This window comes from Neodiprion pinetum, chromosome 3 (genome assembly GCF_021155775.2).
Source record: "Neodiprion pinetum isolate iyNeoPine1 chromosome 3, iyNeoPine1.2, whole genome shotgun sequence".
Lineage (NCBI taxonomy): Eukaryota > Metazoa > Arthropoda > Insecta > Hymenoptera > Diprionidae > Neodiprion > Neodiprion pinetum.
The window spans coordinates 25,869,349-25,896,058 of record NC_060234.1 but is presented as its reverse complement, the minus strand read 5'-3'; the positions used below and the strand labels follow the sequence as shown (position 1 = coordinate 25,896,058).

General features: G+C 40.2%; 1 protein-coding gene and 1 non-coding gene across 12 annotated transcripts in view; both read left to right on the top strand.

Annotated features, from left to right (window-relative positions):
• Positions 1-26,710, top strand: part of LOC124214839 (cytospin-A) — a 135,364-nt gene that overhangs the window by 73,190 nt on the left and 35,464 nt on the right. For all 11 annotated transcript variants that reach the window (XM_046617524.2, XM_046617523.2, XM_046617522.2 and 8 more), the window contains one exon: positions 4,646-4,837. In XM_046617524.2, coding sequence (XP_046473480.1) covers positions 4,646-4,837 — 192 coding nt within the window. The remainder of the gene's footprint in view (positions 1-4,645; positions 4,838-26,710) is intronic.
• TRNAC-GCA (transfer RNA cysteine (anticodon GCA)) lies at positions 3,041-3,112 on the top strand. Its single transcript has one exon. It is a non-coding gene; the product is annotated as a tRNA-Cys (tRNA).

The window sequence follows — 26,710 nt, the reverse complement described above, 5'->3', positions numbered from 1 at the left end:
AAAGTATCTTCAACTTAACTCCACTAACGTCATGTCATATGAACAAAATCTAGGAGAGTATCGTAAGTTGCCAGAATCAAACTTCAAAATCAAAATTTAAAACGGAAATGAAGTTTTGGAAAATCGGTCGACGCATTCGAATTTTATTCACGTTTCTAATTGGTCCGGACTTTTTTTTTTTTTTTTACCCACTTTTTACCTATATGGGTAAAAAATGTTCAACTGAACGCAAACTTGATCAATTACGCGATTCTAAAGCGCATTAGGTTATATAAAAAAAACGCAACACTTGATATATTTTGCAATTTTTCACGATGAAATTATTTTACCCCGACCAAAAGCACTTTATATTCTACAGTGTTGTGTCGACTCGTACATACTTCTGTGCGAATCCTGTATACGGAAAACGTTCAATGCTCAATTGGCCAGCCGGCGGTCATGCTCTAGGCTCTACAGTGTCAAGCCGCTTATTCGCATATGGTATAAAATATACCTACATACCTATGCGTGTACATTTGGCCGCAGTGATTCTGAGATGGCTAATTTTTCGTTGAGTCGGTTACGTTGGCAATGCAGTCCGAAGCGCCTGCGGCAGCCGGCCGAGAAACAGACTCAACCCTTGTAAACAAAGTCCAAAAATTCAAAATTCAATGTCACGCTTAAAAAGATTGTGTGCCTGCTTTGCGATCGGCCGTCGGTGGCGCTGCGGAGTGATTCTGCATTACCAACGTAACCGACTCGTCGAAAAATCAGCCGTTTCACAATCACTGCGGCCAAGTGTACACCTAGGACCAGAAGCTGAGACAGGTATAGCAAACTATACGTGGTAAAAGCGGGTATTAGATAACGCGTAGCAACGTGCAGTTCAGGCTGTCGAGGCCAGCCACACGCACCACAAGAAGGCCGAGGTGTCAATACGAGTGATTGTTGTGGCCGGCGGACGTTTTGTTGATTCGCACCGTTAGAAATATCCCCGCTTACGAGTGTACGTGCATCGGGTTATAATTATTTATAGCTTTCTTTCGCGCTGTAATCCGATGCTCAAGTTTTGCTGTTTTCTTTGCGAAAGCTCCAATAAGCCGTCGAGACTCTTGCAGTTGAGCTGCTTTGTCTGAGCTGACGTTGCTGATTGCAATAAACATAAGTACTCCTCGTGCTGCTGCTGCTGCTGCGCTGCAGATGTTGCACTAAACGAGCGATTACGATACGCTTATGGCGTGGTTGGAAACTCGTTAGATAACAAGGCTGAACAGTAGCAAGACTCACGGTTCTGCTGGCCGTGAGTCAGGGTGATAAAAACGAACGGGCGAATCACGGAAGCAAATTGACTTCTTTGATTATTTGCAACATTCTTGTGAGTCGAATAAATGAACGAAAAACAAAAAAAAAAAACAACGGAAATTGGTATTTCTGGCACAACTGAAGAAAAAACGACGCATAACAAATGAAAAATCTCCGATTCTTTATATTTGGTACCCTATTTTATTACGGCTTGTAAAGTCTGGCAATAAATTGCTACCGTGGTTGAAATGGTAATTGAAGGTTTTTTGTGAACTGAAGGGATAATTTCTCCCCAAGATTGACGGCTCACTTTTAAAACTGTTGAGAGATCGTTGGATCTCGTTTGGAGCAGGAAACGTTGCCTGGAATAGCCGTGGAAAAAAAAGGAGGCAACAACGTACAATTATGTTCTCTCTCGCTATTCCGAGGCGTCGTTTTGAGTTCTTTTTATTACACGTTTCTTACCTCGCCGGTCGAACTCAACTCACGATCGGCCCGTTTCACGTTGCCATTCATTTACGAAAAGTGTTCTCCTTTTCTCACTACATCAGGGATTTCACGTTTATTGTATATTACTTATAACTTGTAGGAAACTTCTTTGTCAGGATGATTAAAAAAATCGATGCGTAAATATTCTAAGTCCGCTATGCAGCAATTCGATTTTAGATTACTAATCTCGTCAAAAAGTCTCGAAACAAAAAAATTGTGACACAAGAGTTCAAAGTACGCGATTGAACTTGAATCTAAATTTCATAGTTAAAATCATATTTTCTTGACGTTATAGATAAGTTTTCGGATAACAAATCTGTGCTGAAAAATAGTTGGTTGTTAACAGCTTACGAAAGATCTCAAAATTGTATTACCATTACATTAATTTGTTTTTTATTGTTTAGCTATTATTACTTTTATTCTTACTATTTTGATGATAATAGCACGATCGTTGTCTGGCAATTTTGATAAATCGTATCTCACTCACACCGTAAATCAATAATCTACAAATAACCGACGAAAGTTTGTTTCTTTAGCACTTCAATCAGGATAGAGTAACCAAATCCTGTATAAAATCCTTAGAGGATATACGTAATGAACCGATTACGACTGTTTAGAAAATGTGAGAACGGCGTCATAATTCGTCTTATCGCTGATTTACGGAAAATTAATATCTTTTTTTTTTCAAATAGTGCTTCAATTTTAGATGTGTTAAAATAGTTAAATTAACCGGATTAACTGCAGTCACCTTTATTTCCTAATGTTCTTGTTATACCTTTTCAAGAACAGGTATATTTCACCGACATGGCAATTCAGTGGCGAATTATTTACCGCTTCTAATTAAAGACAATGTAAAATTCAGTGTGATCATTTGCCGGCACGAATACGTTCTGAACCAATTTGAACGAACCAAGTGCCTCTGTAATCGACGGAACTTGTACACCGTCAACGTAGAAGTCTGCTGTACCGACGGCGGTTGTGCTAAACATTTACCTTGCTGACTGCCAGACAATTTTCCAGGCAGCGAGGTTAAATCGTGTCGGTACTAACCGCTGCCACCAGAGCGCAGCACTCACGAGCAGCTCGTCGCCTTAAGCTTCCACGTACGATGTTATAAAGAATACGAAATTACTCAAAAAAATATTCAAAATATCTATTGTTATTTTTTATCCTCCAATACAACCATTTCTAATATTTGTGTGATTCTTTCATTCTTAATTTCGTTGCATAAATAGTACCTGACTCATAATATATACATCATCTATTACTTGGGGATATAGCTCAGTGGTAGAGCATTCGACTGCAGATCGAGAGGTCCCCGGTTCAAACCCGGGTGTCCCCTCATGCGATATTTTTTTTCAAGTTCTTAGATATTTGTTTTTTTGACGTTGCATTTCGAATAACTACAGAATTTTTCAGAAAATAAAAATACTGATTTTTCAGAAAAATTCATCACTTCATATTGTAGTTGTATTCTAGTCAAGCAAGAGATTAAACCTTTTCAATGTTTTTTTCTCTTCAACTTATGCTTTTTTGTCGGAATTGTTATTTAATTGCTTTTTACAACGCGTAGTGAGATTATTTTTCATTTTCGTTCATTATTACCGAAATCTTGACCGAACTTCAAAAACGCTAGAATCTATTTTTCTTCCGTACGTTATATCGATGTAATTTTTCCAGAGAAAGCGATTGCAAGTGAAGCCAAAAATCAATGAAATCTTTTCGTACTTTTTCTGCTCTCTATCCTGCCATGTCCTGTCTGGGTTTGTTCAATTCATGTGATCAAAATTGTTATACCGTTGTATTATAAGGTTCTTGAATTCAGAACACAAACAAGCGAACATCCACGATTGTCCAAAACAAATTCCTGCACGAATTCAACTCTTGCTGTAAATTGACAAGTCTATGATTTGCAAATGAAAATTGAATTACAGTTCAATTTCTCTTCATCGCGTTAGTAGAATGGATTACCTCATGCTCTCTACAATCAGTCGGGCGACAGTTATGACATGTATGTACGTATTAACAGCAATAATAATGGTAATACGTCTTTATTGAACCTCCCAGCATGGTGTATAACATAGAGACGTGACAAACAATAATTGGGTCCGTTGCAGGATCAAAGTGCAACACACGCAGCCGGGCACAATGTTATCCTGGTACTTTACACGTATACGCGATTGTAAAACGGTGATAAAATGGTAAAATGTGCAAATGATGCAAGAAAAATAAAATGCTTCTTATTGTCGCTTCATCTGTGAAGAACAGAGCATGTACAAAAAATCATCATTTCAGGTTTCTTTCCACTCATCGTCAGACTGTCGCACGTAAAATTATATATACGGAAATACTTATGTATACCAAAGATAAGGTAGACGTCAATATAACCGAATCAATTCGTCATTCGGTTTTCCGTAGTCGCAAATAGAGGGATCGCATTACAATCGAGGTCAACGACTCTAATATCGGTGATAAAAATTGTAAACTAAACGGTAACTTTTAGTAATGCTGACATGAATCTTCGCGTAAATCAGAAATATACCGAGGTAGCGCCAAACGCAGGCCTCAATGTCGCATTAATTTACAAACGATAGGTTCAAGAATTTGCCAAATATTCACTCATATTGTTCACCGTTGACTATCAGACAGACATCTAAACATTTGACTATCAACAACGTATTCGTTTCGTTTTTCATCTTTGCTATGTAACAATCACCGAAACAAACCTCAACTTGGGTGTCAATTCGTACCCTTAACTTGTTTTTTTATGGGAATTTAGGATTATCTATGAGTTTGGTGTACGAATTAACACCCAAGTTGAGGGTTTCTTTCGTGAGGGATGATCTTCATTCAACATATTTTCCCTTGTTTACAGATTAAAACCGAGCACGAGACCTCCGCCAAGAACTGCGGCAGCAGGACTATCGTCTGGTACTCGAAAAGAGCCACTCTTTCCACTTTTTGCCCCCAGAAAACCTCTTAACAAAAACGTTATCGGCCACAACAATAACAACAACAATAACAACAGCAAGAACAATAACGTTACACGTTCAAGAAGCAAAGATAGGTAAGTTCCTTCTATACGATTTGATTCGTTTCAGTACCCTTGGATCGATTTCGAGATATGTTTAATCTTTCGACGTCCGTGACAAATTTTTCTTTTTTATTCACCATACGGAGACTGTCTCATTGAAATGTAAATCGATTTCGATCCGTGGGTCATATAAGAGCTTGAAAGTTTTGAACAGTTGAAGACTGATTACTGCAGATTACCGATAATTAGTGATTGGTCTAGATCTCTTGGACTTACGAATTTCTCTATCATTACTACTCAGTCGTTGTGCATAAGCTTCGTGTCTGCAGTAATTATAATGTTCGATTAATGGAATGGCACGAAGTTTCATTGATCAGCAGCGGATGCGTAATTGAGAGACTGCAGCAATAATTCAACAAACACTGAACCCCGTAAACAGAGCCATGTTTTCAGTCACGTGGCAGATCTTACAACACCGAGTCACCGATTAAATTAAAGTCTTAATTGTTTCAAAATCCGAAAAAATCATTGCGGCAATTACACAGATACTTTACGGATTGTTAAAACATTACGTTACAAGTATTGGAAATTGAAAGAGAAATCAACAAACGGAATACTAATTATCTGACGAAATACACGATTTCTACAATTCTGTTTGTGAATCGTTTTATAAAAGATTCTGCGGGATGAATTGGCGAGAGAATGAATTGAACCTTTCACAAAGTTCGACGAGACAGGGAGCCAGACAACATCGTCATGCTGGTGTATGTATATAACAGAGATTTATGACCGTCGATCGATATTAATATACATTTGTTGGAATTAATTCTGTCTTATCTGTAACAACGAAGAGGACGATTATAATAAAGCAACTGACGTCTTTCTCGAGCGAATAAAAAAAGAGAATGAGTAAACACCGAGCACAACTAACAATAGAAATAAAACAACTCCAATGTATTTCTCACTTCATAAATAATTGAGCGAAAATGTAATACATCAGTAAATGTTATTCGCTTCAGCTGACAGGGACATGCATGTAGCACATAGGAATGTAAAACGATAATACTAATGAACTTTTGCCTGTTAACGAAACTACCGATCGGCAACTTCACTTACGATTAGATAATTAGTTGACAATGAGTTGCTATCGTTAGCGCCATGAGAAATTACCGAGGAAAATTTCATTGTCGGTGTTGTTTTCAATTATTTTTATTTATTTATTGTTTTCTTTTGTAAACGTTTGCTTATACCCGTCACTGAACTTGATTAGAGGAGTATTGACCTCATGATCCGACCGATCGTGTGGTCTTGGTCGTGGTCGTGGTCGTGGTCGTGGTCGGGAACTCACATTGACAATAAGCTAGGCGCCTCGTCTGATGTCATCGAGCATTTCTGCCTCAATTTCATCTCGTAGAGAAACGTTTGTTGCAAATGCCTCGGCGACAAACGTATGATATACATGTATAATTATACGCACCGTGTGTTTGTTATAAAGAATTTCAGTCGCGTGAATTCACGCAAATGTAATCTAGGCAAGCAATTTACATAATTGCTTACACGATAATTTCTTCACAATCCTTCCAATAAGCTGTGGCTGCACCTTTTTCGCGGTATTTCAATGACTCGCAATCAAGTCTCTGATATTAAACACGCGATATATTTGAGAAATTTTAGATCTCTCGCGCATTTTCTATGAAATTAATATCGTGTAGAGGATTGAACCTTGTTTCTGTTGTAGAATGGATTACTGATTTACGTGTTCCTTTTTTTTCATATCGAACTTTTGTAGAATATTATTTATTGTGTTCCGAATATAATACTTCGAGATACGCAGAATATTATATTAGTCGTTGGGCACGTGTGCCAAAGAATGAAATACGGTACTGAAAAAATGAGATAACAGAGGGAGAGGGTGAAGAATAAGCGTGTATGGCGTAGAGACGAAACCTACAACAACAAATAGTTAGCCCTGGTGACTAGTGTCAACGTACTGGCCTTTTCTCCAACACTTTCTCATCAATATGCTGTAAAAATTCTCAGCGACGCGTACGACGTATAGGTTTGCAAATTAAAAAAAAAAAACAAACAGAGTAATGAATAATATCATGGATGTTGCGTAACGTAAATTACAGCCATCAGTCAATGTGAATTGTCTGAAGCTCCGGAGGTGATAACTGTACCTAACGCGTTCAACTTGGCATTATGTACGTATGTACGTACCTACCTACTTGGTGAGCCCACAAAACGACTTACTATCGGAAAGAGAATCATGCGGTGAACGCATTCTGCGTATTTACCTCGGTTACAGCATCGCGTATCATGAGACGTTGAGCTTTCGAGTAAATTGAATGATATCACTGAAGTTTATCTTACGTTATTTAAAATTTTACTCTTCAACAAAGTCGAGAATGAGGTTGTAAGTCTCTCTTTAAAAATAGACTCTCACGACTTCAACTCCTTTCCACAATGCAGAAACCCCGCATTAATTCTTGCAGTTCGCTATTTCCAGTGGTAACTGCAGCTGTTTTTCTGCGTTTTTGTTTGTTGCTATATGAAACAGGAAAAAATACCACCCCTCGATTGTTATCCAAAGTGTTGTACGTGTCTTCTGGTCCACCCTGTACGCTGTAGTCGCACGGATAGAAGTCGTTAGAAAGTCGTCAGTCACTTGATCATTAGAAAAGCAATCCGAATTCCCAACTGACCCAGTAATACTGATGGTTGAATGATGGATGATCTTGCTGCCGGTGGTAGTTTTGAAATCCGCATTGTTTTATTTTGTTACAATCACTATACACCTAACGTTCGTTGCGCAAGATGCGAGTACGTGGAATCGACGGTGAACATTATCTGATCAATGACGCTCAAAAAATCCGGTTATACGTCAGACATAATACATATTTTCATGAATAGAAATGCTCAGGTATATGGGGTATTCCACTGCATCTCGAGCAAGGTTCTACAGAACGAAAAACATAATTGCGACTTTTTTCAGAATTTTTCGACCCAACGAATCCGAAGTATGATTTAAAAACTCGAAAGAAAAACCCCCACTCTCTAACATCTGAAAATATTGAGGAAAATCTTATCAATGTAGCAAAATTTTTGACAGCTATTAAAAGATGAAGATTTCATACCTTCAGAAGATAAATAAGAAAAATAAACAATCGTTATTATTCGAATGCATTTTTGGCATCGAAATGTATACAAAAATGTTCGTTCTTAATCATTATTTTTTTTTTTTCATTTTTCTCATTTATCTTTTGAAATCATGAAATATCCATCTTCTAACAGATGTCAAAAATTTTTTTGTATTTCATAAGATTATTGAGAATGTTTTCAAATTTTAGAAAGTAAGAGTTTTTGTTTCAGGTTTTTAAATCATGTTTCAGATATGCTGGGTCGTAAAATTCGGTATCAAAATTGAGATGGCGTTTTTTGTCGTGTACTTTTATAAAAAAAAAATTATCAAGCCAATCTGACGATGAGACATCGACGTGGAATCTTGATCGAGATGTCACGGAATGCTCCGTATATATAGTGACATCTGTTGCATCACTGCAGATGGCGAAGCGTGCGAATAATGTGCGAGGTGAACGAACCAATGGTTAGTCTTATTGGCTTTTTCGCAACCTGTTTAGCAAATGATGAATAGTTCTAATCTATCCGTGACAATTTGGGAAACTACCGTGCAGCGGACAGCGCGTCAGTGTTCAAGACATGGAACGTTTACTTTGATGTTTCGTACTCGGGAATGATTGATGATCATTCGTTGTCATTTCGCTCAATAGATTCGTAAACGGTAGAAATCGTCTTCCGATGGTTTCATTCTTGAATAACTGTCATTCCTCCGATCTTCGGTTGCTGCTGTAGCTGCTGTACAAGATGAATATATGCCGAAGGTTCTCTTCTTCATTTTGCTACGAAACCTCCCGTTCAAGGTCGCAATATGCACAGCAGAAAAGAAAGGGGGCAGCCTAGGGTCGCTGACCATATACGTAAAAACATACATGTATATACGCGAGTCACGAATTGACGAAGAGAGATCTTCTCTCGTCAAGAAACGACGTATTTTCTCATCATCTCCTAACGCTTGGAGTCGACACGTGTCTCGCCAAATAACGGCGGATCAAGATCCTCTCTTAATTACAGTCGCGCAGTTAGCTTTTGCCTTGCGTAAATAATTCATTAGAAGTCCGAGGGCAGCCATGTGGCAGTGACAACACCCGATTCGTTAAAATCCCTGCGACATGGAGAAACTTTTTTCTCCTCTTCTCGCCCATTGGAATATCGACACACTTCAGCCGCGTTGCTCGCTGCATCCGCTTCACTCCTGCGGTTGTAATTGCTCGGTGAACAATCAAAGAGTGGCACAAGAGTGTAACGAAGATTCCATTCACGGGGCAACCGTTTAATTGTGTAAGCGAGCAAGGCCAGGCATCGTCGGTCCTTCATTCGATTGCGACTTATCGTCAGTCGCACCAAGTTCACTAAACTCGCTGAACCGTATAAAAATGTCAAGTACGCAACCGTAACCATTGCTTACTAAAGCATTTACGTACAAGTGAAAGTCTGTATCCGAATACCGTGGGTATCCGAATGGAGCGGATACAAACGTCAATGCACGCTCTTTGGGTGGTCCATCTAACGATACCTACATGACATACCGCACTTCTTGCGAATCTATCTTCATTTTGCTACTACAGCGGTCCATTACTGAAACTCGCGTCAAAGTTACCTCCTTTACTCTGCATGGCTTATGAATTGTATCGACACTTTTTGTTTTGGTAAGCAACGTCCGGAAAGGAAACTGGTAAACTTGTGCTCTCACGCTAAAGCACTTCTCACTTTACGTAACTTGTTGAAATAATGCATGGAAAACGGTTCAAAGTTCAAACGTTTAACCTAGATGTGCCAATGACTGCAACTATTTGCGAAGCCGACTTGCCGCTGTCACATTTATTATTTTCTGACGATTAGCAGAGCTTTTTGAATTTGCGTAACTGCAACATTAACGGTGGTTACCAACAATTGGCAGGTTCCTGTGACCACAATTGGCTACGATTAGAGGCTGTTTTCCCGGTATTTGAAATCATCGTATAAGGCAAGGATGCTTCGAGCAATTGAGATAACCTCGACGTAAAGTTAATTACGTTGTGCCACATTCCGCCACTGTTCACGTGCTTAATTAAATACAGATCACGGAATTCAATCGTAACTCTACAAATACAATTATCTCAATGTCCAAATCATCTTTAACTATACGGTTCAAAAAATACATCCTACCAATTTGCAGTGTGTAAACTGCGTTTGTAATCAGCCAGTACGCGTAATTAAAATGTTCCTTGCGCAGAAGTTACCATACGCTTCTTCCTTTCGCCATAATGTACAATTTACGAATAAAATTGTTCACGAACATGCGTGCGCTTTATGGGTACCTCTACCTCGGGTACACGATTCAGCCGAGTACCTAACTCGGAACGAATCATAATCCCGAAATAAGAAGATGCAAAATGCGACCAGCGTACCGAGGGAATTTCACACCTGACTGCACGGACTCGATGACGCACCGTGGGTATGATAACCCTTACCGCAACCACGGGTGCAGCGTATAATATCTGGCGCGTTTGAAAGCTCTTCTTGAAGGCTGGGTCTCTATATTCATGCCTGGTGTTTGCAGGCCGCGACTACCTTGTAGACGACCTCAGATACGTGGGCGACTCGGTCGCGGCGTAATCACGCCCACGCGACTTCCTTTTACGGTGGTCGTTGGTGATTAAGAACACCCCGTAAAATTGGCGCAAATCGTGTACCGACGTACCCACGTGCTCGAAGCTCCGCTGTGTAAAGTTGCGCCAAAGTGTAAGTAAGATATATACCGTATGTAAATGCGATATCGACCGTGAGCAAACTTGTTCGAACCCCGGGGAAGCTGACGATGAGTGTTCAACCCATTGACAGCTTGTTTGGCGACAGCTGCATCGGGGCGTTGCGCAGTACTTGACCCCAGTCAGGAGAGAAACTCTGTACCGTCATCGCGTATTACGTTTACAACGCACAAATAGTACACCCTGTACGGTTTGCTTCGCTGCAGTGGATACTGGGGGTACTCTGGGTAATTCTCTGCTCGTTGTCGGACGTATATAATCCATTGTTTCTGGTCGGATGTTCCGTATCCAAAACCGAATCACGAAAAAAGGCTCGAGATCGAGATGTTTCTACGCGAAAAAACGGGGACTGCTGATTTCGATTCTGATACCCAAGTTATGAGATTCGATACGACGGGTGAAACGAGAATTTAGAAGTTTTACGGATCTTTGTTTTTCAATCTGGGGTATGAAGAAGAAAATTACAGAGCTACTGATCCAATTTACAGGATGTACAAAGGAACAAATTCCGTAAAATAAAAGTAAAATTCTAAATTCTGAATTTGGCATCGGAATTGAAAATGACAAAACGGTGAGTTCAATTATACTTTGAAGAACGAAACATCGCAAACTTACTAATCGTTTCTTTTTGACGTCTGAATAACGACGCTTTTCGAGTGATGTCTGATTTTTTTTTTTTTTGAACCAATGATTTTCAGCGTAATAAGACGACGTCGATGTTGAGACTAAAAATTGAACGAAACGCTTGTACCGTTTACTGAAGAAGGGTTATTTTCTTTTTGTTGAATCATTCATGTTTTTCAATTATAAAATGAAATGACTATTGGTAATATCCTATTAACCGAACGTTTGCGGTTCTACGCTTCGCAGCATGAAGTGCATCTCTTGGTAAAATTTCATATTCCCTGTAGGCAGATAAAAATTTTATTTCTCTACACACCATTCGACCTCTTGGTTTTAACGTCTCGACTATCCAAGCGTTTCGCGTTACCGGGATGTCTATTAATTCTGGACACGTTCGCCAGACCCGTACGGACATCGATGCTTGAGAAACGAAGGCTCATCAAGCAACACGGAACCCGTGAGTTGTAGTTTTCTTCGGAGAATATGTGCCTCAAATAAGATGAAAACATTTTATCGACAAGTTTGTATTCACAGCCGTTATGGGCATTCGAAAAATGTTTGTCTTTCGCTGCAGTGTTTGAAAAAAGAGATGAACCGTTTTTTAACTTCTCTTTTTGCAAGTACCGTAATAGCTGTATTTGTTTTTTTTTATTAATCATCGCAAGATTGCGCAATCGCGTGATTGCACGTGATAAAATATGTTTTGAAATGTATTTCATGAATGGTCGCAAGTTCTGTTGGTTAACAACCGTGGCAAATGTCAATTCGCCAGCCTAACTTACAACTCTTACAAGTACATAATACATAATCTTGGTAAGCGCAGCAGAGTTTTTAAAGAATGCAACCTGACCAGACGAACTCATTTCAGTCCACGTCCAATTTGATCCAACCTTCGTTGAATCTTGGCAAGAAAATGCGGTGCTAACCTAATTTCAAAGTGACGTACGGCCGAGAAAGCTAAAGCAACGAGATCACGGCCTCAGGGGTTATACGTATACACTTCGAGCAGGGATACTTTCAAGGACAGCTGCAGTTTATTGAGGGATTCTTTTAATATCCGCGTGTTTCATTTTCATACCTGTATCTCTTCAATCTAATTTCTAATTATAATATTACACAGAAAAAAATGAATACGAGGCTGATAAAGCTCAAGCATATCGTATTATTATTGTGTGATCGGTCTGACGTAGCTAAATTTTTTCACGTAGCGTACAAGCAACAATCAGTTCGAGAGCATTGCTTGCCGAAAGGTTTGGCAGTGAGAGAGAAGCTAAACAGTTCTTACAGCTCATTACATGTACCATTCATCGTAATGTCTATCACTTTACATACAATGCGGTGTCGACCAAAAGTAGGAGGGTCGCGTTTCTAGCCAGGTCGTGCAGACTTTCTGGTTCTTCCAGTTCCGCAGGCATTTATAAATCCGATTTGGCTGGGCTCGAGGAAAAAAAAACCACGAGTCCTTTTCGTACTCTCGAATCTGGTTCCAGCAGAGAAGAGAGAATACGATATTTCCTGCTGGATCACATGCTTTAAGCCTTATGAAAACCTCAAGCCTTAATACCTTAATACTTAATTGTTGGCGAACTGTAAATTCTTTGCATATTTTGGTTAAAACCTAAACGGAACACGTAGCTCCGATTTCGTAACGACAAGATAGAGGGGAAAAAGCAACGCCGCGAATCAGTTTGGGCTGGAAATCATAAAATCTGTAACGAGCTACATGTTACTGAACTTTTTTTGTGAAAGGTATGTGTATAATCGACTGACTTATGTCATTCTAAGCTTCTGCATACGCGTCGCCTCCATCGTCAAAGGAAACGCTGTTATTACAGCTATCGACGATCAGGGAAATACGAGAAAAGAGGTCAGCTGGTAAAGACACCGCATAAAGATAAGGAAAAATAACAGGCTTGTTTCAGTCCGGAGTGATATAAAATGGTTCTTGTGCAATCCTTAGGTTACGTTACTTCTCTTTTCGCATCTTTTCTTCTCTTTCATTCGACTCGCTTCTCCCTCGCCCTCTTTACTCCCCGTATGCTGTGAGCTGTGGCGGTCTGCTTCTCGGCGATCCGATCCAGTCGCCTGCTGCATGGAAAGAAATCCAGTTTGTGCAAAAAAGAAACTGGTTTGACTCCGTCTGCAACTGAACACCATGGGCACCGCTAATATTCTCATCCTACAGAAAACCGGGTTCATTTTACACGGGGACGCAACCTTCTTCCAATCACTAATCGACACCTCAAAAACATTCAAGACTACAAATGTTCTCGATATAAACGATCCCCAAATGACCCAGCACAGTTTCACATCTAGTTCTTGTTTTTTTTCTTTTTTTTACCTTGTTCTGTACGGCATAGTTTGCTAATCTTTTTCAGTATACATATACATATTATACACGTGCGGGAGAAAATTGAAACACGTCTTGTATTTTATACAGGACATTTTTAAAACTATACGTAAACAAGGCTTCCCTTGCGTTTACTAATGATAACGATGGCTCTTCAGCGAAGGTTGCGCACGCGTCTTTTCATCGCGTTTCAAGTCGTATGTATACCTGGTCACATGCGGTTCACGTTTCGAGAACCTTTAAATATTGACTCTGCCGATGGGAAAAAATGCCGCACATTCTACGGCTTTATTTCGTTCTCTTTCAGGACTTTGAACGGCTCTTCAGCTTATTGTTAGAAATCAACATTCGATACAACGCATTGGATATAACTGCAGTAACTTGATAGCACAATCGTTTAATTGTCGATAAGGCACGCGCATCTTACCTCAAGGTTGCGCTTAATTTGCGCAACAATGTCTTAATCTGGAGATAGATTCGGAGCCAAGAATTTTCTTTACAAACGTCCTAAAATCCGTGAGACACCATCCTACGGCTATTGTCATGCAACTCTTGCGACTATACGAATGACCCGCGGTACGGAATAGACAAGACTCGATCTAATCGCGAGTCCGCGTTTACCGATGATGACTCACGCGTCGAAAATCGTGGTCGAAGATATGTGCGCTTCGATCAGTACCTGACGAAGCATCGGAACCGTTGGTAAATGAAACAAAGCGACGACACCCATAATGTGTATTCTCCACAGACTTTGATCCACTTAATCAGCTCTGGATCGACGCGACGAACGATTCCTCGCAATTTTTTATTCGCGACAATACACGACGTACTACGCAAAGTGCGACTCGAGGCTGCTCTGCTCAGGTACGCCGAGTCTAACGATAAGGGGCGCTTAGGGAGAATCCGAGAGGGGCCTACAGTGCAGCAGGGACAATCCTAATGGGAATTTGTGAGGGACTCGAGGAGAGGAGTCACACGGTGCACAAGCTCACGCACGTTCCTCCTCATCGTCTCAGGTACGAGGGCGACGAGATGAGGAGAATACGCGACGGACGGTGACCTCGATGTAACGTTATTTGTTGCACGGGGTGCGGGGAAGCACGCTACCGTAGCCTCAAGCGACGAACTTGGGCGTCGCTCGTTCGACGTTACCTTTGATACGAAGAAGATGATTGCGTTTTAGCCGACGCTTTCTAACAGCTTGAACTGTGAACTTTGAACTTGGTTACTTTTTTTTCACTACGGTTCAAGTGATTTTTCACCATTGATTTATCTTCTATATATTATCTTCGATCCACGTGGAAAATCGACGAGAATTCCACTACAGATGTACGACTGATTTATTGAGAAAATATCTTAGTGTCTTTGTCGATATTCGAAGATGTTGAAAAGGTGAGACACGAAGAACAAAGAACCTGGGGTTGTTTTTTCAAGTCACACCTTTGGCAAACTACTCAGACTGATGAAGGATCACTTCGTTTACTCCAGTCAGGTCTATCACGGTTTACTCAGAACAAATAAGTACACGGGTACAGAATTCTTATGGTACGTGTAGCGTTGAATCTTCGAAAACTACCCCACGTCGCTAAAATTACTTTTCATATTATGGGAAACTTGTAGTAGAAAGTCACGATCGAATTCAAATTCTTATTTACACTGATTCAATTTCTGACTTGAAAATTATATTTAAAGATTTCCTCTGGCAAGGAAACACGATCTTAATTCATATAAACTTATCAGAAGTTTACGACGGTTTTATTTCTATTACTCGAATATATACTTTCTCCCAAATCTTACAAGTATGAAAAAATCCGTCTTCGTACAAGGATTGTTTTATCACGGTAGATACCTACGTATGCATTGCCGTATTGTTTCGTTATATTGGCCGAGGTTGATTGCCTTGTCCGCAAGCTCGTCGAATTAAACCATAAAGGTGTTAAACCAGCCGTAGCAACTCTCCACCTGCGCAAAAACACGTATTTATAGGTAAGGCGAGTCGACGTGTGCCGTATTCGTATTCCGCGTGCACGCGGTTTCAAGTCTTATCGTAGATCGTTTATTTATTGGAATATCTGCCGAAGCATACGTGTTATATGTATGTGTCTAGATTACGTACGTATATGTTTACACAACTCGTCGGTACAACTTATCAATTGTGAACGAAGCTACGGTGGTAGATAACGTGGGTTATAAATCGTTTGCCAAATTTAGAAAAATTAAACGAATCAACAAAATTGTGAACAAGGCGCCCAACTGCTTGAAGTAAGAATTTAAATTCTTCTCGAAGTACGTTCGAGCAAACATTCACCGTAACGATGTGTTCGAGCTTAATTATGTTTGCGTTATATGCTACCGCTCATTTCACCTGCTCCTTAAAGTCGCGTAACTTTTGTCAATAACGAAATAATTTCTCAGCTTATATTTATGGTAATGTACATATTCGCGTGAGCATGGATGGTGACTCGCGGTATGATGTAAGTGTAAGTGAAGTTCGTTGATTTCATTAATCGTTAATCGATCCGTGCCCGGTCACATAAAGTGCATACAAACGGTCCAGGAAGGTAAAATTATAGGTGTAACACTTATTGAAAATATACGCTGGAGGCATTTACGATTTAAATATACAAATGTTTTCATCTGAATTTTTTGGTGCATGGATACGTAGAGAAAATTCTTCATCTTGCCGTAGGTAAAGTTTCGAATCTTGAAGCATTGATTTGAGAAGGAATAAAATGGTTTCAACCAGTTTCAATATAGCATATGGACACTGTATACCCAAAATAAGGTATATAAACTTCTTGAAATGGACACTCAATTTCATGAGGAATAAATGCTTAATTTCGCGTGTGGGACAAAGTTGAGTTTTTCTTTTCTCATTGGGAATCTGTTTACAGATAATTTTCCAGTATTCTACCCACACAATAATTCAACACGAGCCTTACAGCCGACTTATTGTTGGCGTTTCTTATTAAAACGTGTCGTCAAGAATCAACTGGTTCCTTTCACAAGGTTTGCAATAAACCGCATGCATGATACCCAGCACGCGTTCGACATGGCTGCAAATTGAATAGGCTTACGTCGACTGTCTTGTCGATACTGCGATAACGTGCGACAAATAAGTTATTCACGTAATAGCAATAATTTATCCATTGCCGTTTATAGTGTTCTGCGGTGTGAGTGGAATTTGGCAAAATTGTAAAATACTCCGATGATTTAGTTACGTTATAAATGTTTTTCCCATCTAACGGAACTTCATAGCATTCTGAAAATTAAGTTACGACCGAGTTACGGATCATCGGAAATTGATAGAAATTATCCACATTGTACACTTTTTTTTTTATCAAACTCTCTTCGTGTGGTAAAATTGAAACAAATCATTCGAAAAAGAACAGATAGTATAATGCAAAAACTCCATTATATACTGGTCTCCTTAGCATTTCCGACGGTAAGTTCCTTCCGCTCAGCTCGATGAATAAATACATTCTCTCGCCGGAAATGCAAGAAAACAGGAAACATTTTTATAATCGCTATTTCTGAACCGGACGCTTCAAGCAGACGACCTACTAAAATTCCAAACAGCATGTATGACCCACATTATTTTCACTTGCGTACCGACATACGTCTAAATATGCACGTTCACACACGCAAATGCTACCTACATTGCCTACGTAAGATACCCTACCTTTGTCTCATTGTCTTCGCAGTGCCACGGTGAGGTTTAATCAGAGTCTGGTTCATTGCACTTATATTATACCCGTTGGACAATCACGTGACTACCAGAGCGTGTTGGGCCAAATTGGTAGTCTTTGTTTTCCATTTAGACAGTCGTCCTGATCCCGGATTTAAATGTCACTCCGCAGACACTCGGCCGGTCCATAATGCTTCGGAAGAAGTAAGGTTTCAGGTTCGTCGTGCACGGTGCCTCGCAATCTGTGGAATTGACATCACGAAACCAATTAGCATTATAGCTTCGCGGAGAAGTATTTTCACTCTTAATACGTCGGTCAACTTTACAGATAAAACTTATCTTAACCACTTTTTTGCTGCGTCATCTCGAAGAATAATTTCCTGAATCAGATATCGTCTTGGCTATGCGATCGAATCAATCGTGAGCCAGGTTCTGCGCCATCATCTAGTGATAAGTGGGTATGCATGATGGTACGGTGTGCTCGACTCCGCTATCAGATCGCACCGATAGATCGTATATTCAAATTGTTCTTCGTTGTACGTCGTCGCAGGCCTCGAGTATAAGAGGCAACTTTGAATATATCGCCAAATCGACTCGCAGACCTGTGTGTGTGCGATGTAAATTGTGGATCGTGCGCGTAATGGAGAAGTAATTGTATTGAAATTCGTTTCATTTACATTAACGGAACGATCATTGACGTACTGCTCGTGAAAATGATGGGCGAAACACCGAGGTGCGCTCATAGTTTATTCAGAAGTATTACTCTTCGGTCTAATAATCTCAATACTGCTGAAATATTTTGAGCAGGAACGAAAGAATTTCCTAAACGATGAGACGGATATTTCTCTTGGACCGTGGCAATGGACTCAGTTCGCGTTATAGTTGCTTTAAATCCGTTATTAAATTTTGTTCTTTTAATTGTTGGTGAAAAATATCGAAGTAAATATCGACAAAACTCTTTGACTAATTATATCATACTCTACCTTTTATTCCGTATGAAAACAAGGTCATCTTAGATACAATGAGAAACTTTTTATTATCCTAAAAATTTGAACAAACAAACTGTAGAATATGTGGAAAGAAATTTTGAAGGTCTGCTGCAATCCTGAATCGTATAAATATCTCTTCCATATAATAATATTCTTTGATGCCAAATGCGTAGGTAGCGTTCTAGTGAATGATACATCGTGCATTAACCCAGCATTCTACTTTGCTGTTTATAGCAGACAATGGGCAAAAGAGGCCTTGGCAATACCGTCTTTAAAACGAAGGAACGAAGACCCTGAAATTCGAACGACGAACGAAGTTAAACAAAGTTCGTTCACTACGCTGTATTCACTTACTGCAGTATTTTCAGCTCAATCTCGGTATCGCAATAAAATTAAGCACTGCGTGATGCCGAGTTACGTGGGAAGTTTATGTAATATGTAAAGTCTTCTTCACGATGCAAATGTGCGAAGGATAATCTCGGTTACGTAGGATGCGGAGAAAATTGCGAAAATCTAGACATTGTTTGTTAATTAGCAAACTCTCATGTTAACCGACGATGAAGAGATGCTGCAGTCGACCTTTCTGTGCCTCGCGTGTATTTTGGCCCTGATACTCTCTTGCATACGGTTGTTTTCAACTTTCTTTCAGTTGTGTTCTACACTTCGAAAGCCACACGGTAGTGCTGAATCCAATCAGTTGAATGATTTTTTTTCTTTTTATTACTTGTAATTCAAATTATTGACGCGAAAGAAACTTCAAAAATATTTTCTCCATTTCGAATGAAAAGCATTCTTGGATGTCACTTATTGGTACGATTGCATCAAGATTTTCCGTACGACGAATGATTGATGACTAATGAGAAGTGGGTACTTTTCTGAAAAACAATTAGAGAAATTGAACTTGAAACCGATTGTATTTGTTCCTTATTAGGCGACGACGAATTTTGAGCCCAGCTGTTCTGGTACTGATACCTCAAGTTCCTGTAAATTGCAGTGAGAGAACTAACATCCTGATTGTGAAGTTAAACCGACGTTTACGGTCTTGAAAGATGAAGATCGTTTATTCGGAGAGAACGAATTCCTATTCTGACAATGATATTCGTGATCCTGGACAAAACAACCTAGTATACTCACACGGAGTGGATGAAGTAAGTGGTCCTTAAGGGCACCAGGTGTTCCCAGCTAGCGCGTTATCGTCATAGATACATACCGTTACAAATTCGTAGTGTCGAAGAAACTAGAAAGTCATTTCCTTCTGGTCTGGGTCACCACCGAACGTCGAGTCAGCTTCGTCTCATCTTTCTTAGGCTCTTCCTTATTAATTGAGCATCAATAATCACTACCGACAGTGTCTCGTGTTCAGAGATGCATAAAACGCAAAGACCTCATCGGCAGCTTTTACCCGATACGTCTACCTACCTGATTCTCATAATGCCGCTGAGAATTTCATCGAGTAAACAAAACCTCGCTTCGTCTCGTCACGAGCAGAAGCAAGACGTCAGAGAATCATTCCGGTTCTGACCGAGAGTGATGTTTCGATCATTCGTTAATATGAATTATTATCGCGTGATTGTATATCCACGAGCGTTTTCCAATTCGCAAGTTGTATATGCCGATCAATTACTAATACAGCGATCTGTAATAGCCGAGAGGATAAAATTATGCGATAGAAATTATTCATCGCCGCGTCACCCGATGGATTTCTGATCCGTGATAATCTCAGTAATGTAGAGGTATACGGGACGTGGATATTTTCTTCTGTAGCTGATTCTAGCTTCCAACTACAGGGACACTTGCAGCTTCATTCGATTCGCTTATCTTGGTTCGTGAATAATGATCAGATGTGCTTCTGCAGCTATGTGTCTAATAAATATCTCGAGCGGATCCCGGCAGGGGTAAATGTCAGTCGAACCTATGAATCAATAGCCGTACTCGTTTGCAAACGATGATTGTCTCACGTTTTACCTTTGCGCAAATACGTACTCTTGCATCCGACGATTAAAAACCTTGAGATCAATGGAACTTTTCGATATTTTTCGCGCACGAATTTCGATATCGTGGTATCCTGATACCCTGTAGCCTGAATCTCTCAACCTAGGTCATTCACCGGTCGTCGTATAACGAGAGCTGGAGCAACGGATGACGGAAATAAAACAGACCGGGGTAGTAAGTAGGATAAGTAAGACAAGGTGAACGGTAAATATTTCAGAAAAGAACTAGGCACGATGTTTGTTTGACAAATGCACTCGCGTATACGTGCTTTTATAAATATTCTATGCAAACCATACCGTTCTGCTGGCATTTGCTGGCATTTATTACAGTATAAGTGCAGTTAGTCGTAATTGGGAAGCAAACACGCATGTACCGTATAAAAGAGAACCGCTTACGGAGAGTCTTCTTACGAAGCGGCAGTATAGTTACACGATCTCTTGACCCCGTTTCGCCACCCGTTTTTTCCCCTATAAAACTCACCGTCCACCAATATCGCCACCGCTCGTGTTCCGGTCACAGTCATTGTACTTTGCTGCTCTATGCTCTCGGACTGCTGCACCGTCTCGCCTTTCAGCGTAATCGCAAATCCGCGGTTGAAATCTTATTTACCAAAGCCATTGTTCCTTGGGTCACGTACCAGTCTTCGAACGCATCTCGACAAGTCTAACTGGATCCGTTAAGATTAGATACCGATTCTTACGTCAAAGTCAACGTGACAGTTTCATCGCGTTTGCGTCTTTGCGTCTTCGATTTTTTTTTTTTTTTTCCTTCTCATTCTCATTTTTTGCTAATCTGCAGACTCCAAAATACTGTAACGGTTAGGAACGCCTGACCAATGTGATATTGTAACGTGTTTCACCGCAGAATCCATTTCTGTTAATTTCTTTTTCTTAAATTTTTCATTCTCGTGCAAGAACAGAGCGCCCATTGTAACTGTGCCGCAGGGAACCGAGCATACTACACGCCAACATGTGCTGTATAAAAACGGGTACCCATGTGTAACGCATTTAAGGAGCGGAACCGTCTTCTTCAACGGCTCAACTCTGAACCGTAGTCATCAGAGTGATAATGATGATGATGACTATGATTATAGTGAGCACAGTATGGCAACTGTTGACGCCGGTTGTTTTTTTTTTTATCTTTTATAGTAATCCAGTACCGTCTTGGAAGCGTTATTGTTATATTCTCTATCTTGTGAAACGCGGAATTGGTAAACATGTTGGATTTTCGTCGTACTTCACACGGAATCGAGCTGTTGAGTTATAAAATCCCGACATTAACCCAGCCACGTCAAAAACGTGACGCGCGCTGCTACGCCTGCAGTAAAAGTGTTGCCGCAGACATTATTGGACGACGACCAAAAAGGATGATCGTATTTGCAAATTTGTCAAAGGAAGTGAATGAATAATCGCGTCTCACAGTTAAGGTTGACGAAACCGGGGTGATGATAAATTTCGTGAAAACATTACATTCTTGCGGGTGTTAGAACGTGGTTGGAATAAAATATTCTTGAGATCAATGTCACGATATAATTGTTTTCATCCAATGCGTGTTGAAAATTTTTAACAACGAATTCGGTATGCTTATGAATTTGACATTTCATCATCGTGCGTTCACGCGCACCGAAGAATCGAATGATGGTCCATATTATCTGGTCGTGTATTATAGCACGTGGAGTGCTGACGATTTGGCATTAGCTACTATCTGTTTATCGACCGTTAAAATTTCGCACGATGTAGAACTTGAATCCTAAATCGCCAATCATAACTCGAGTAAAATCCAAAGTCTACACGGTAGCGGATACCTTGTACTGTTAATTTTTCTCACAGTCCAGGCGTATGCTCGATGCTCACAGAGTGTAAACACACGTTCTGCCACACTTATATTCCTGCACGACACGTTCATATATGTAGGCGACAACTATGGGTATGCATCGGTGCGTGCGTGTATGCAGGCGAGGTTCGGTCAGCGGCCCGACAAACACACGAAGCATAAAACTTGACCTCAAGTATATAACAAAAGTTGCGCCAACTCGTCACAGCGGTTCTAATTCTAACGAGGGACGGCTTTTTGCTACCCGGAATTATACGCGTGGCTTACGTCAGGCCAAAAAGCTCGCGTGTCGTCCTACTGTAATTACCAATCATTCCGTAGAGTCCAGTCACGGTGAAAATTATGGAACTTTTTGCTGACGTTGAACCTGAAAACGTAATGTCGTGGTTATACGTTATTAGTTGTAATTTCGATCATATACAGAAAGTCAGGCATGTGCAATTATGGTTGTTTTTTTTTTTTCCTTATTATTATTAATCGATACCCGGACCACTCGGAAAGCTTTGATTTTTATCCACCCATTTGTATTCAGTTTTTACGCAAAATGAGGTACGAGTCTAGTTTATCCAATGCATTTTTTCGTTCCAATTTTGTTTCGAATCGCGATGACAGATTTACCGCGTTTTAAGTATCGTTAACGATGCTCCGAGCGTTGCGGAAAATACCCCGTTGTCATTAATATAGGAGGCAGGTATGCTGCAAATGTGATGAAAAGCTGCAGGTTTCACTAGCCGAGTGCCCGCCGAGACTGGCGTAAATTCTACTCCAGGCTCGGATTATTATTTACCGGGTAGTAGTGGGTATAAGGTTTGATATAGCCACCTGCACCGTTCCCATTGCGGTAATCGTTTTATACCTCCCTATGCTGGAAAGAATGTAACCGGTTCTGATGTCTCCTAAGCACCTTGCTCTCAGAAACACTTCCTTGTATTTTACCGATCGTGAAGAACGAATCCGACTCCTCGCGCTTTGTCAGGAGCAAACGATCGACGACAAAGTGGTCAAAAGTACGATGTTCAGTCGGTAATAAAATAAGAATAAATATTCCTCGGAATTCAGAAACCGAAATGTGAAACGGTTTGCCTGATATCCGAATATCATTACGACGATGTCGTGAGATGTTTCGTACCACGACAACCCCGTTCTTAGAACAAGTCACCAATCTGAACATTATTGAAAATATTTGTATCTAATCAGAGTTATTCGTATAATGATGAAAGAGTGTACCTAACGCTGAATAACAATGCTGTTCCTCGTTATTATCTAATTAATATTCGCGACTTCGTCTAATTGTCTAGGATTCTTATGCAGGCCTGATCAACGTGTCGACTAAATGCATCTTTTAAACCGCGTCGCATCCTCCTCGAAATGTGCACCGCATACGTAACGCCTGGCGTATTATCCGTCTCTTGGTTTTTCTGACAACGTCATACGTCGCGTGTCTCACTCTACATACTGTATACATGTGTACCCTATCCCTTCCCGCCCCCAGTCCTACGAACGTCTTAAGTCCTGGTTGACACAAAGAGTCAATTGACAAAACTACTCGCACCGACTGAATCAAGCCGTCCGGACGAATGGGCCTCTTTTCTTTTGTACTTGTTAATTTTGGTTCAACCGGCACGTCGTCGGCTGGGCCCTGTTAAGTCATTACTTCAGCTAACGTTAGCTTATCGTTAGCATCCTTGAATTGTTGCGGAGTCACAGATAATTGAACGGACATTAACGCTGGGCGAACAATCTAAGGCCGTGTATCATTTCGTACGGCCTTAATACCCACAAGGCTCCGAAACAGATTTTTTTGGTTCAATTAAAAACAGGCTTCTGGAAGTTTCGCATTTATTCTGATTCCGGTATCAAGTTTGTGCGGTAAAACATCCTCCGGAACGTCTACCTGCTGTATTACAATATCACAGTAAGAAACGAATAGCAAAAAAAATTATGAAAATTCCAAGAGATTTCGTCAGCTAAACATCGACCTCACCCACCACATTTACAATGGCCGGTAAGATTTCGTTTTGGAAACGGTCGAACATGATAGTCCACAAACCTTGTTAAAATGTCAGTAGAAACACGTGTGTAAATGTATGCATACTTAAATGCATTATTCCGATCGCTTTCGTTCGGGCACACTGCAAGTATCAAAGCAGTCTACACCGTATACCCGTATAAAGGTAGAAGATGTTTGAATTCTTTAAAAATTCTACCGAGCTATAATCTGTCCATCTCCATCACTCCGTCGATCCACGCGTGTACGTATAGTATAAGCGTCAAAGTTAGGTATGTAACAGATTTTCGGCTGCTCACTATAAAAGATTTATACAGAAAAAGAAGCTTGCCCCAAGTATTCAGAATCGTTTGAAACTTTCTAGTCTATCAGATGTATTATTTTTATTTTTTTTTCTCTTCTTTCAAAAAATAACTTCTTCGGTCAAATTGGAGGATCAACTTATCTACATACGGTATTCGAGTCGATCCCAGGATGATTACGCGAAGCTGCGATTAAAGATAATTCTGACTACTGTGTCGCGGCGCACTTCTACCATTCCGAAAATAACGCGTGACAGAATACCTCAGGACTTATAATATCGCGACGGAAATGGATTTTGCATTTTACTTTTTCGTTCTGCACTTGGCATATTGCCGGTTCCTTGGAGCGAAAAATTATCATGCTGACATGCATGTACCGGTAATGTATACGATACGTTGATGATAATACACTGAGAGAGTCGAAAACTAAAAGACTTTGGACCGATTAGATTCGGTACGCCATGGTATTAGTCCCTTTGAGTTATGCAGGTTATCTCTCGGGCATTTGCTGGCAATCAGGGTGAGACGGTTGACTTGCCGGAGCGGTGAGCTGCTTTGTAGAAAATTTTTCCTCCACATGCGATGACGCAAGTTTTTTTTTTATTGTTTTTTTTTTGGCGTGTCTTGTTTTTGAGCGCCGAATTACGATAAGAATGAAATTGCTCGTGCAAGATAAAAGCGTCGTTATAGTATTCCGCGAAGTTATACATATTTACAGTGATGTGGTTGGCACGCCGAGACCTGATCGCACCCGAAATACGTATCTGTAAACAGGCGTACGTTTCAAACGTCCTTATAATTCGCGGTATCGCTTACGTGGAGTTCTTGGGCTAAGACTAATTAAGAAATATCAAAGTCAAACCGTCATCCGTCGCGAAGGACCGAGTTCGCTAAATCGCTGACCGTTCAAACATTAACGTGCACGCATTTCGCAGCGGTGCAGAAGTTTGGTATGAAAAAATTAGACTGTTGCCTCCGAGTTTCGCGCGAATAGTTTTTCGGTGGAAATGTATTGAGAACTACTCGGTTTCAGGTTTCCTTAGCCGATGCTAACCTTAGACGTCTCGTCTTATCTTAATTTTATTCATATTATGCCTCATGCATAAACCGTGGATGACGTGGGCATAATCTTTCGGACGAGGTAGAACAGATATCTTCGATTGCACCCACGTAAATTTTGGTTATCGCCCGGTAATGCGTGAGAGGGGGGGGGGGGGGGGGGGGGTGGATGAAAAGTAAACTCCTTTTTGGAATTCCAAAAAATCCACTATTACGGTCTATTCTGTTCCCAACGTCATTTGACGCTATCGACTTGAAATAAAACCTTCAACATCGTACAAATAAAGTCCGTAAGGCATCGCTCTGAAATCCAATTAAAATCTGACTATCCTGGATTTTTAACTGCTAAAAAAAGATGTTTGAAAAATTCCAGCAATAAATTCTCGAATCGTGGACGACGTACGAATAGATAATAACTCGCGCAAAATCACTCGGACCCAAATGCATCGGCACTCGGTATTAAACCCTGAAATTACTTTCGTTTCCTAACATCTCACGAGTAAAATAACAATAATAAGGTAACCGGGAATTGAACGTAACATGGAACGCACAACTTCGCAGTGTTCAATGGTCACTAACGACAAGCATCGTTATACTTCAAAAATTTTCAACTGGCTATCCAGTCTTCTACAGTGGCATCAAAAGGTTTTATGCCATTGAACAAATCAAGTAAACGGTAAAATATTTCGAAGACAAGAAGACTATCAGTGTCTTTTACTTGGTTATTTACGGTATTTAATGGCAGCAACGTTACAAAAACTTTTAACTAGTATAGGATAACTAATATAATTATCATACGTAACGTAACATTTGACGAATGAATCGGATTTCTCGAGTTGAATCACCGTTTTATAGGCTATACGACTTCAAGCTTCACAATTTATTGCGTATACATAATATGTAATGTGTAACTCTCACAACTGACGCGTCTCCCATAATATTATCTCATAAATATTTCTACACAACGTTTAGTTACGTATGTATCACTTTTTACATGTAACATTTAAGTACATTCTTTCGAACATCCGTGTAATATTTATCGAAGTAAATCTTGGCCGCTGTACCCTGTATCACAACGCGCCCTTCGTCATAGGCTAATCCTCCCGGCTTCAAGGGCTCGAGTAACGAAACCATAACGCAAGACTCCTACACTTGGATTATATATGTCATCGA